We start from the raw sequence: 12,583 nt of genomic DNA, 5'->3' as shown, positions 1-12,583 counted from the left end.
GCTGTCCTACCCAAATAAGGGCAAAATCCCCAAAGATGATGTACATATTAAGAAAAACAAATCTACACCCTGACCTCCAGATTGCTTTTAGTTCATCTTTGAGCCAAAAGGCCGCTGTAAACTCAAACCTTGTGAGCTAAACATTTAAACAATATGCAGAGGGATTTTTGTCAAATTTGGCACAAATTTACACTTGAATTTGAGGGTAATCGAATCAAATTGAAGGTCAAAGGTCAATATTTTGTGTTTCAATTTTACCCCTTACACTAAGTTAAGCTAAGCATCACAATACCTCAGAAACCCACCCAGACCTGCTCGATCCACCACTCTGCTTTCACTTTTCTGCAGCTGTAAACATCATGGAGACATTTAAGTGCCCAACAGTAGTTCTAATTTATTTGTTTTTTTACATTTCATTGTTGTTTTTTGGTTACATACAAATAAAATTTTTCCACTGGATGCCAAAGTAAACCCCCCACAGTGTGAGGCTTCATTACATAAGTGCAATTTGTGTCATTGTGTTTTAAAACAAATATGGCAGTTATATGCTGAAGAGGTTCAGCCACCATCTTTACATCCTCTTATATATGTGGATGACTCTGTGGCATTTAGGGCAGCTATGCTCCACGTCTTGACAGGAATCAATGCAGAACGGGATCCAGCAGCAGAGAAAACACCTGCAAGAGAAGAGACAGTTGTAGTCGGGTTATCTTCCTGGAGTAATGCCGATCTTTGCCGTCATTTCATCTTCATCGTTTTAGATTTTCAGCAAAGTTTTCTTCCTGTTTTCATCCTTTTAATATAAACTAGCATTGCAGCAGGTTTTCGTGTTTGCTTTTACCCAAATAGGGTGAGGCCGCCACAGATGGCCCAGGTCAAGAGGCCCGTCTTGGGATTTGTCTCTGTGATCACCATCTGCTGGCAGTGTGGGCACATGGCCTGTCCCGGAGTGTCATGAAGAGACGGTGATACCACCACGTGACTCACTGAGGATGACAAATACACAACAAAGATTATTTAGGTCACTTTGCCAGGCAGATTAAAAGGCCAGGTTTACCATCAGGTGGATCCATCTTGTGGATCTTCAGTCTGAGAGAGAGCAGCGACAGCTGCATGAGTGGTTTAATTTTTTTACATCTAAATATGCAAGATAAATAGCTTTTGCATGCAAAACAATATTTTCCCTCTCTGTTTTAGAGAGGGAAAATATTGGTCATCTTCTTAGTGTGAGATGATTTGGACATGTTAGTAATACTATCACTCTTTATCGGTCATTATTGAAAGAAAGATGTGGTATTTATATTTCATTCATAATAAACCAAGTGAAAGTAAGTCACTGGTGAGCAGCTGTGACTATGATCAATTTTCAACTATATTTTATGAGATATCTCATACATCTTACTATCTCAGGACAACCAGATTAACTGTCAATAAATGTCAATGAAAAATATTTTGACTGCAGTGACTCAAGAGGACCAGCGGAGGGAGACAACAAAACAAGTTAAAGAGTGTAAGTAGAAACTATTTACAGTGTGTGTCCCATCTGCTGCACTGGTGGACTCCGAGGGGGGCTAAGGTAATTACTTTTAGGAACATGCATTTGTGGGATGAGCAGCAGAGCTGAGTATGAAGGTCCGGTTAATTTGCCAGATCTTCTCTGCCAATGCCAAACAGCTTATGCTGTTAACTCTTGTTTTTAGCTTCTAGTACTCCCAGGTGCTGACAATCAGCTGCCTGGCTGTCAGCACTGAAGGAAATCTCAATGCAGAGATGTTGAGAAGAGATTCTGCAACCAGCAGCAATCTCATATTTCCACAGTCTGGGGCTGAACTCTATCATCCAAGATGACAACGCTCGCCCCCACAGAGTGGGGTTTTCGGAGACTACCTCCAGAATTTGGGAGTGGAGAGGATGGTATGGCCTGCCAGCAGTCCTGACCTTAACCCCACTGAACACTTGTGGGATCAGCTTGGCCGTGCTGTTCATGCCAGAGTGATCAACACAACCACGTTGGCTGACTTGTGACTTGCTGGTTGAAGAATGGGATGCCATCAAACAGCAGTGTGTGACCAGGCTGGTGACCAGCATGAGGAGGAGGAGCCAGGCTGTTGTGGCTGAGTTTGGTTCTTCTACTGAGGCTCCTGTTTGTTAAATGCTGAAACTGTTGACCTCCAGTATGTCTTGTTTCTTCAGACTTCAGACATCCAATCCCCCAAACAAAAGTCAGTGGCAGAATAAACTGTGTGGCATTGGCATACAGCTTAGTTCCAGAATATCTTGAAACAAATCTCTGAAATTTAGCCCATATCATGGAAAAATAACCATTATCATCCTGAGATAACAAGATAACTAGGCTGAGTTCTGGATCTAAAACACTGAAATGTATTCATTATCTTTGAAAAACAGAACAAAATAAGGAGGGAGCAGAGCTTTGATGGGTCAGTCAACGTTTTTTGAATTATTTGTGCAGATTTGATTGTTTTATTCATAACTCACTGAGTGCAGCTGTTAAATAAGGAGGTCCCTGAGCAACCATAAACCAATTATTTAAATGGCGACTCATAATCAGTTCACAGGTGCTTTTGTTTTTCTCCCACTCTCGCCCATTTTTGGGGCAATAGACATGCACCTATTTGTGTGAAAATTGGCACACACCTAAAACAGGGAATAGATGAGAGGTTGATATTGGTTTCAAAAATGGCCCTCAGGAATTTACTCAGTAGCGCCACCCATCGTGCTTTCATGGAACATTGCCAAAAGGCAGTGTGGCCTAGATTTACGAAATTTGGTGAGTAAATGAGGCTTGGGAAGATCTACAAAAAAACTCTTGGAACCATGTTCCTATCTCTTAAAGGAAACCTGCCATTTAGAATAAAACAGCCAAAATTGGTGCGTTTTGGGCCATTACCAGGGGTCAGACATGATCAAAGTAGTTTATATCTACTGCCATTTTATTTTTGAGAAAATCACTGCAATAAAGCCTAACAGCCAAAGTTTTAGCTTAAACAATGTGTTTTTACTTGCTCTAATGGAAAAATGAAAAATTGCTAGTGTGAATTTTGTGTGTTAGTTTCTGTTTTGAACTGTGTTCACGTTTTGAAGGACTCATCCAAGCTGCAGTGGCGCTATAGAGCCAGCAGAGGGAGCCACTAGCCTGACAATTCTAAGTGAATAAGTAGATTTAGTTTATTGCCTCTGCTCTGTGTTTGTATGTGAATGTGCTACTAAACCAGGAGGAGTTTTAATGTTGGTAAAGTAAGGCTGTCATGGATGCAAAGATTAACAGAACAGCTAAAAGCCTGAATCAATTCATAATGGAAAATGACAAAAATAACCTTATGTGAGCAGTTCTTATGAGCTTTTTTAGCGTCTTTATGTCTCCAGAGTCTGTGAGAAGAAGCAGCAGACCTGAAAAAGAAGCCCTGGTACAGGCCGGGCTCATAAGGTGAGGCCCAAACAGCCAACAATGGCTGTTTGTGAAGCTGAGGGGACACAAATGGGCTATTCTTCAGACAACCACGGAGGAGGGAGAGAGGATTTCACCCGCTGACCTCTGGACACCGAAGGAGGATACTCTAATGTCTACAGCTGGAGTAGAAAAATATTTTAATTGTCTGTTTACATGTGTTTGTGTTTCATCAGAAGTGAAGGGTGTAAATCAGGGTTATCAACTCAAAGAGTTCTTGGCAGACACTGTGATAGAATAAATATTTGTTATAAATAAACAAAATCTATTTGATTTATAGTCCATGGGCCAAACCAGACATCAGTAGCACCCGAGGTGGTACACGTGTGTATGTGAGAGATTTCTAATTCATGTCCAACATCACACAATGAAATAGTATGACACATATTATACACTTCCTAAATCCTTAGATTCATGTGAGTCTTCCACTATCTGAGTTTTGTGTCCCTGATGTTGCTAGTTGTCACAGAGCTAAAAGAAAGAATATAATTCAGGTGAAAATTGTGGAAAATGTGTGCCATTTGCTGTTTGAAGAGCAGTTATCTCAAGAATTTGTCAGAAAGATTCAAAACTGGGTTTGAATGAAAGCTTAGAGTGTCATCTTTAATATGATACTAACCACAATAATTTTAAACCCTCAAAGACCCAGGCCATGAATCTAAAACAGGATATGCATCAGTTTTCATTAGGCTGAGGTTGACTTTGGGTGCTGACTGTGACTCAGCAACCACTCAGGAAGTGTATCTTGCTGAAATATTAACTACAGACATGGACCTTTTTAAAAATGCATCGAAATGCATACACAGATCTGTTCTTGGAACTACAATTATGTTTATAGATTTGCAAATGGGTGCACAGATTCACAAATGCATGCACAGATCTGAAAATGCATTTACAGATTTGCAATTATGTAGACATATCTGCAAATGCGTGCAAAGATCTGCAAATGCGTGCAAAGATCTGCAATTATGTAGACAGATCTGCAAATTTGTGCAAATCTGTACAAAGATTTGCAAATTTGTACAAAGGTCCACAAATGTGTGCACAAATATGCAGATGTCTAGACCAGTTTGTTAACCTTGCAAAGCAGATGGATACGCCCGTTTCCGTGTTTCTCACTGGCTAATCCATCTTGCAAAGCTCCCATCTGAACCGTTTGGGTTAGAAAGTGACAGGACCAATCAACATCGAGGGGAAGTACTTTCGGGCATGGTGGAGTCGTGGCGTAAACAAGCTCTGCCCTTTCCCGAACGCTGTGTATGAGTGGTTTACCAGATGGATGTGTTTCACACATCCATCTGGCGTGTCAGGTTACCAGCTTGTAATTGTGGACGGAAGTCTAAACTGCTGCTTGACTCAGCATTAAATACTGGTCCGTGTGATGCATAGCTATAAGGCCAGACATCCTTGCCTGTGAGCCTGCGCTGAGGGCAACAAAACTCAGTGCGTTTACTCTTACAGATCTGAGTACACATTTGCAGACTGTACGCAGCAGAAGTGTTGCAAAAGTCACGTTTATCAACATCCAATTAAGAGGCAGACTTAATCCGGTTAAAAACTGGTGTACACATTTGCAAATCTTTGCATGCATTTGCAGGTTTGTGTACTGATCTGTGGTTGCATTTGCAAATAGTTTCACAACAATAATAGCTCCGTAGTCCTGCCCATGGCGTAATAGCCTTTAACAATGAGATCAGTCCCTATCACCTAAACAACAGCCAGCCTGATCTAACATAGATCAGCCAGATTGATTCACTTATTGCAGAGCAACAAAACATATGACACTGAGCAGCCCTGAGGAGTAAACTACGTTAAGCTAGCTCAACAAGCAGCAGCATCATGTCAGTACATGATTCTTCACTGTCCTGGAGCCAGTTGGTAAACAATTTTTGCCAAAGGCACTCAGGGGAAGAACAAAACGTCTTTCCCACCATGAAAAGCTCTCAGTGTGGTTCTCTGCTCTTCTCCATCACTGGAGTTACTCTGCAGTCTGCTGATAGATGTAAAAAACATCTTTGTTCTGATTTTCATGTCAAATATTTTAATTCTGAAAGAGCCTGGAGAGGAAACTTCACACAGAAACAGCAGCTTTAACCCAGGATGGGCCCATGAGTATGTGTTTATAGAAATGCTACACTTGTATGCATATTTTGTTTGACTTTTTAGTTTGCAAGGTTGAAGGTTTTTTTGAGATTTTAACCGAAATAAAAATGTTAAACATGTGTGCATAAAAACAAGGTCAGAGAAGAACAGCAAGTGAAACTATTAAACAAAAGAGAGCCAGTTTGTCCACATTCTTAGATGCAGACAGGATGAGGCTAATTTCAGTCATTAAAGAGGTGGGTTGTTTCACCTGCTGCTACTATTATTTAGAGCACAACCCAGTGAGGAAAGCAAAGCTTTTTTTAAAGAGTAGGAGCTCTTAATATTTACTCATCATGTCAGACTGGAGGATTTCTGTGAAACCCCTCAAATGTGAAGTCCTTCCTGGTTAAACTGTTCTGATCTCTATTGTGTTTGGTGTTGCTTTAACAGCTGTAGAGATTTAAAAAAAAAAACTCTCTTTATACCACAGCTTATTGGTTCCTCCTCACATTTATGAATTTAAAATCTTCTAGGAGCCAAAGATGTGTTGATGTGGCCTTCAGGCTGCCAGTTCATCATCACTGGTGTAACATTTGTGCATTCCCTAATTTAAGGAAATATAACAACAAAGCATGCATCTGTGTGGTGTTGGAGCAGGTGTCAGTGCTCACCTGTTGTTGTTGGTGCAGCAGGAGCATAAGGACCACCTGGAAGATAGAAAAACAAACATTTAACAAAGTAGGAATGGGTCAAAAGTGGAAAAAATGAACTAAAGTGGCCAAAAAAAAAAGAGCTAAAAGGGCATCAAGTTGGGGGGGGGCATAAGAGGGCAAAAAGTTGCAAAAAATAAATAGCAAAAAAATTTCAGGTAGTGGCATAAATTGGATTAGATGGAGGTGAAATTGGTGAAAAGGAGCAAAACTGGGAAACAGTGGCAAAAAATGTGCACGAGGAGGCATAAAAGGGCAAAAAGAAGTGGCCAGAAACAATGTAAAAATAGGCAAGAAGTGGCAACATGGGTTAAAGGGTGCAAAAATGGTCACAGTATGTCATAGACAGGAAAATGGGCAAAAAATGGCAAAAAAAAGACAAAAAGTGGCAAGAAATGGTAAGATATTGGCCAAAATGGGTTAAAAGAAGCAACATTGGGTTTAATGCAGCAAAATGTGGCAGAAAAAAAGCTCAAGTATGCAACAAGTTGACAAAGATATCGCAGATAAAGGCAAAAAAGGGCCAAAACAATAAGTTTGGAAAAAGTGTGTGTGTGTGTGTGTGTGGGAGGGGGCAAAACGCTGCAAAAGGTGGCTAAAGTAGGCAAAAAATTGCACAAGATGTTGCAAAAAGTAGCCAAAAAAGAAAACAGGTGAAAAATATTGCAAATATGTGCAAAAAGTGGTCATAAATGTGGCATAAATTGGAAAAAAAACAGCAAAAATGAGTTAAAAGGGGCCAAAAGATGTGGCAATAAAAGATGTAAAGAGTGGTGAAAGCGGTTAAAAAGTACTATCGATAAATTACTCCAACATCTAGACCATTAATAATTTGACACACTTTTCAGCTCCAAAATAAAGTAACTGTTAGCCGGGATGCTAGCACCAATGCTACTGATCAACACGCATACACTGATATCACTGATAAATCAAACTGGGTAGGGTCCTCTGTTGGGGTTTTCATGGGCCCAGCTCTGTGGGCTGGTCTGTTTGTAGGTAACAGATTCAGAATGACCCAGACCTCATTCGGCCATCAGACACTGACCTCCCTGGTATCCTCCAGGAGGAGGAGGGTAGAATCCAGGCTGAGGGGACACCCCTGGCTGTGGCGGAGGCACAGCCCCGCCGTAGTTCATCGGTGGGCCTGGGTATGGTGGAGCTGAGTCCTGAGGTTGGTATCCTTTTTCCATCTTCACAAATCCTCACTGAATAAAGAAACATGTTTTTATTCACATGGAGGCCTAAAACATCAAACAAGTGTTGGAAAAATAATGTGAATTTGAACCTTGGAAATAAACTGAGAATCAAGTAGCATTTATGAGATTTGTTTCTAGTACTTTGATACATCAGTTGCTTTTTTTTTTTTAAATCAGCTGATTTAAAACTTTAATAAAAACTAAAAAAAAAAGAAATTCTATGCTTTTCATGTTAAACTTTATCACCTTTTGTTGTTGTTTACATCATTAATCAATTTTGGGCTTTTTTGCTATCTAAAATGTTCCCAACCCACTGTATTTTGTGTTTATTATTTCTAAACTTATCAGTCTGTCTTGCTACTTTAAATAGCAGCATGTCTGTCTGTCTGTGTTGATTTGCATGCCACATCATTGCTCCAATTGTCTTTGATTCCTCTCAGAAGTCTTCTTGGGTGTACTGGTTTGAAACTGGTGCCATAGCAAAATCATAAATATGTACAGATTTTCTATAAAATACAAAATCATTGCATCTTTTGCTTCAGTTTGTGAACTATCGTACTCCAGGCTTGTGGCTGTAATTTTTCTGTATAACTGAGAGAGAAAGTGACAGAGCTGGAAAACAACTGGGTTTTGTTGACACACGCCCATGGGGAAACGTATTTGGCATGCCTGGATGTGATGATACCCCTGCTCTACTATCCCTGATTAAAGTCTTTAAAGCTCTTCTCTGTGCTCTTATGAAACAACAGGAGATATGTCTCACATTGGTGTTATGAATCTGGGTTTGTAGTTGGCGGTGCTGCATAGATATGTCTGAATATGTGTCTGTCTCCATGCAGCCAAGTGGTGTGATGCTTGATCCAAGCTCAACAAAAAATTTTACACGCTAATTCCAAAATTACTGCCGCATACGTTTATCTTGCAGTTTGAAAATTTGCATATGTGGAGTATGGTCACCCACCATTGTGACTTTATACTTATGTTTTAAAAACCAGAAAAGTATAATACCCCCTCTTTAAACATACATTATAATGGCCATTAATGTCCCATTTAACCCTCCATATAATGAACATTATGCTGTTTATGTCTGTAATTCATTTACTTAAATATGCAAAAGTAAGCACATTGCTTTACAGCAGAGGTTCCCGACAGTTTTTTTCCTGGAGCATCCCCTGTGGTCGGCCAGGTCACGATTTTAAGCTCAACTTTTGGTCAGATTTGCTCTCTGACAGTTGGAGTTGGCATGACCAGAGTCTAAGCTAATCATAATTCATCATTTGTCCCAATAATCCACCAGACTGTGTTGTACACATGAATATTTTAGTGCCTAAGCCTCCCCAACCTCAAATTAATCCTGTTTGATATCTAAACCCAGAACAACCAGTGAGAGCGAGCAGACCAGGTGTCCTGAACGAAAGCAGAAGAAAGTGAGGACAGTAAAGCCTGACCATGGTGGAACAAACTCACATTTCCTTTTTCCATCTGTACCCAAACATTTCACATCCTTTTAAAATCAAGTCAAACATGAGAATCCATCCGTCAGAGTCAGGGAACTGTGAAGAGGAAGTCGTCCTTACAGTAAAAATGGACTCAAACTTAAACATTGGTTTCACCAAATCATGCAAAACATTTATGTGCTTTTTTTTCCATGGAGATCCTCTGGGATAAAACTGATATATAAAAATGTTCATTTGTCAACTGTTTGCCTTAGAAATGCTTAGTTAAATCTGTAGCAGATGTGAATTATGGTTTATTTGTCACGTTTATTCTCTAGAATAAAGTACAATATTCAATTTGTTTAAGAGCTTTTTGATCCTAACAAACTCCCTTGGAAAATATTTGACCTCACATCTGCATAATGACGAGAAGCTTTGTAAAGGAAAAAAGGAGCGGCACTTTTCCTTTATGCAGTCATCAGAACTGGTTGGAACTGGATGTCCGTACTATAAAGATATAAAGATTTAAATTCCCCTAAAATAAAAACTTCATAAAGAAGAATTATAGTCGGTAAAGCTCATAATCATACTTCATGGTTGGTAAGGTTTTTAAATATTTGCCACATGTCTTAACACAATAAAATCTCCATTATTTCAGGAAGAACCTAAGCTCTAGAAAGTTTAAAAGAAGGAAAAAGAGTTTGCTGCAGTTTTTGTTGATCAAGAAGAAGACATGACCCAAAATTTACAGCCTGAATATTTTTAACCTGTTGCTCTGATAGAAAACAGGAACTGAAACTATGGCTGTTAAATCATATTTAAATCACATTTTAAAATTAAACATTTTTTTGCATTTCAATTTCAAATTTGTTTTTCTATCTTTACCCGTGTTTTGATTCAATCAAGTGAAGCCAAACAGCTGTATTTGTGGCTGTTTTGACTGATTATTTAAATGAGTGCTGCACTGCTGCACAGCTTTGCTTCAGTGCTTATTCAGCCAAAAACAGTAAAAACACTGGTACAACTATGCAGGAGCGCTTGTACAAAATGACTCACTGGTGTCCAGAAACCCTGGGTGAATCCAACAGCCTCTACACTTTTATACAAGTTCATGTTTGGCTGCTTTCTCTGACTCAGTAAACTCAGTTGAGGTCAGCAATAAAGAGATCTTAACAAACAGTTCCTTATTGAGATTTACTTTACTTAGTTCACTTTGCCATAGGGTAAAATTTAACCAAGGTTGGACTTCAATTTTGACCTACTTTATAGTAGAAGATTTTAAAGTCTGTTTTTCTCTGACTTCCCTGAAAGTTCGTGGTGGAGCCCCTGGTGTTGTTCAAATTGTTTTGCAGAAATTCAGTTTTTAAACGGTCATTTATATCAAAACAGCCATACCAGCACAAGAAAGCATTTATTTCCTTCTGTTTGATTTGACAACAGTAGATTTACAATAGATGCTCCATGGAAACATCTTCTGTCTGCTGCTGCAGAGCTTAAACCAAAGTCACAGGGCAAATACTTGAACATTAGAGCTACTCAATGGTTAAACAAACTCTGTGGTTTATCACTGATTGTTATTAAATAACTTCTGGTCATAGTAACTGTTGATAACTGATTATTTAACTGGGTAAGTATTACATGCTGGTGTTTTAGGTATATAGAGACCTCTGGCTGTTTTAGTGTTAAGGGTAACCTACTCCTTGTTTGGATTAAACCCTGCTTTTATTTTGAAAGAAAATAGGGAACAACAACATCAGTTTAACCACAGAAAAATGAGCAAAGAGAATAGTAAAAAGTTACATTCTGTGAGGTTTTTTTTTTACTGAAACTGGTGTGTAGCATCAAACTGCTGCCCTGCTGTATAAGCCTAACTTCAATTATCCTTAAATGCGCTGTATGTAAATCCCACCACCACAGGGCTTTGAATCAAAACATCATCACTCGGCTGTACACACCTCTCCATACAGCATATTTACTAATCAGTAAACCGATGTTTTGGTTTCATGGATGAATTTGACATCTTGAGGGAGAAAAGCTGTTAAAAGTGACCTTTTTGACCTACTTGCAAAGCACTCTGGGAGTGAGATTAACCAGGAAGGCCACTTTTAACAGCTTTTCTCCTTTAATATGTGAAATTCGTTCATGAAACAAATATGGTGCTGCAGTTTAAGTTGAAGTTAGAGTTGGAGTGCGTCTTTAGTCAACTTGGAAATGTAGCTAGGCTACAACATTATTTCGACCAAAATGCGTAGATGAAGTCAGAGAAAAATTATTGTCCATGTCAAAATGAAGCTGCATGAAACATGAGCAGGTACAGCAACAGAACAGCAGCTTCTTCAGCAGTCTTTGACCTGACATGCAGCATTCCTAAACATTTTGTGTCAGTCACAGCTCCTCTGTTACGGCTACGACTATAAAAATTAAAGCTTTCTGCGCCTCGTGGTTAGGTCACACTCTAAGACGGGCAGCCTGAGCTCACGTCTCTCTCCAATTCTCTCATCCCTGTCTCCAACTCCACTGCACTCCTCCATACATAAAGGCACCAAAAACCCAAACATAAATCTAAAAAAGAAGGATTTCTCTGGCCTTGAAGACTGTTGCCCTTAACATCCATTACATTTTTACTTGCATCATTTTAAAGTTTTCAATCATGACAACAGTATTCAGTAAAATCAGCTGATCTATTGAGGAAACCATCAGGATAAAGAGGCATGGAAACACTGCACATAAAGAGACTTTGTGCCTTATTTTGGGAGTCTCTTAGTCAGATTGATGCTAAATGTGATTAAATAAATGGATAAATAAAGGGATTCTGAGCTACTGGGAGTTCTGGTCAGTGTCAGCCAGCCCAGGCCTGGCTTCTGTGCTTCCTTATAAGTCCACCATAAATGAATTAGAGCAACATGATCCACACAATGATGGAGCGCTTTAACTCAGCGCAGGATTAGACGTGAGCCTCGCCCTGCTCTGTTTGTACAAGGCTGGACGTCAGAGTTGTTATCTATATTATAATGACAGAGTCTGTGACACCTCACAGCATCCACTGCACTTTTCAATGAGGAATATGAGGCAGAATATTCAAACAGTTAATGAGCATTTCTGAGCATCTATTGGTTAAAGAGTCAAGGAGTAAAATCAGGCTTTAAAATGATCAGAGCTCACACAAATGCAGATGTTCTAATTTAAATATACCAGAGGATATACTGACTAAAAACTCTTTAAAGTAAGTTTTACCTTTGAGTGATTCCTCCTTCCTGGCCTTCTTCAGCTGACAGACAGTGAGAACTTTTAAACAATAGTTTCTGTAGCAGAGGAGGAACAATCAGAGCTTCTTCTCACCCGCTGACTGAAGCACTGACTGAAGCATTCCTGAAACCCTTCAGCCCCTCCCCCTTCCTCCTCCATGTGACTGGGAGGGTCTGAACAAACACCAGTATTACCGTGTTCAAACACTGACCTGTATGTAAGAACAATCAAGGATGCAGAAGTCTTCATAAAGGGAAGGACAAGGGGTTCTTTGTTGACCTTACATAAGGGCTGACATTAAAAATCAGGCAGTCATTCTGTCAGCAGCAGTGGAGAAATCAATCACATGCAGAAATTACATCAGTATTACTAAACACTATGATTCAGATATCTAGGTCAAAGAGCAACTAAGGAATACCCACATTTAACCTACCTCCATTCCCT

At 39.5% G+C, this 12,583-nt stretch overlaps 1 protein-coding gene across 1 annotated transcript; it reads right to left on the bottom strand.

Moving 5' to 3' along the window:
• Positions 1–374: 374 nt before the first annotated feature.
• Positions 375–12,327, bottom strand: LOC121529265 (lipopolysaccharide-induced tumor necrosis factor-alpha factor homolog). Its single transcript, XM_041817056.1, has 5 exons — positions 12,128–12,327; positions 7,307–7,466; positions 6,223–6,258; positions 842–986; positions 375–677 (listed from the first exon to the last, which is right to left on the bottom strand). Exons 2-5 carry the CDS (start codon positions 7,449–7,451, stop codon positions 572–574), a joined length of 432 nt encoding a protein of 143 aa, XP_041672990.1. The 5' UTR covers positions 7,452–7,466; positions 12,128–12,327; the 3' UTR covers positions 375–571.
• Between the last annotated feature and the right edge of the window lie 256 nt (positions 12,328–12,583).

The sequence above is a fragment of the Cheilinus undulatus genome, linkage group 21, assembly GCF_018320785.1.
Source record: "Cheilinus undulatus linkage group 21, ASM1832078v1, whole genome shotgun sequence".
Classification (NCBI taxonomy): Eukaryota; Metazoa; Chordata; class Actinopteri; order Labriformes; family Labridae; genus Cheilinus; species Cheilinus undulatus.
Note: the sequence above shows the minus strand (reverse complement) of the source record. Positions and strands in the feature narration are given on the sequence as shown.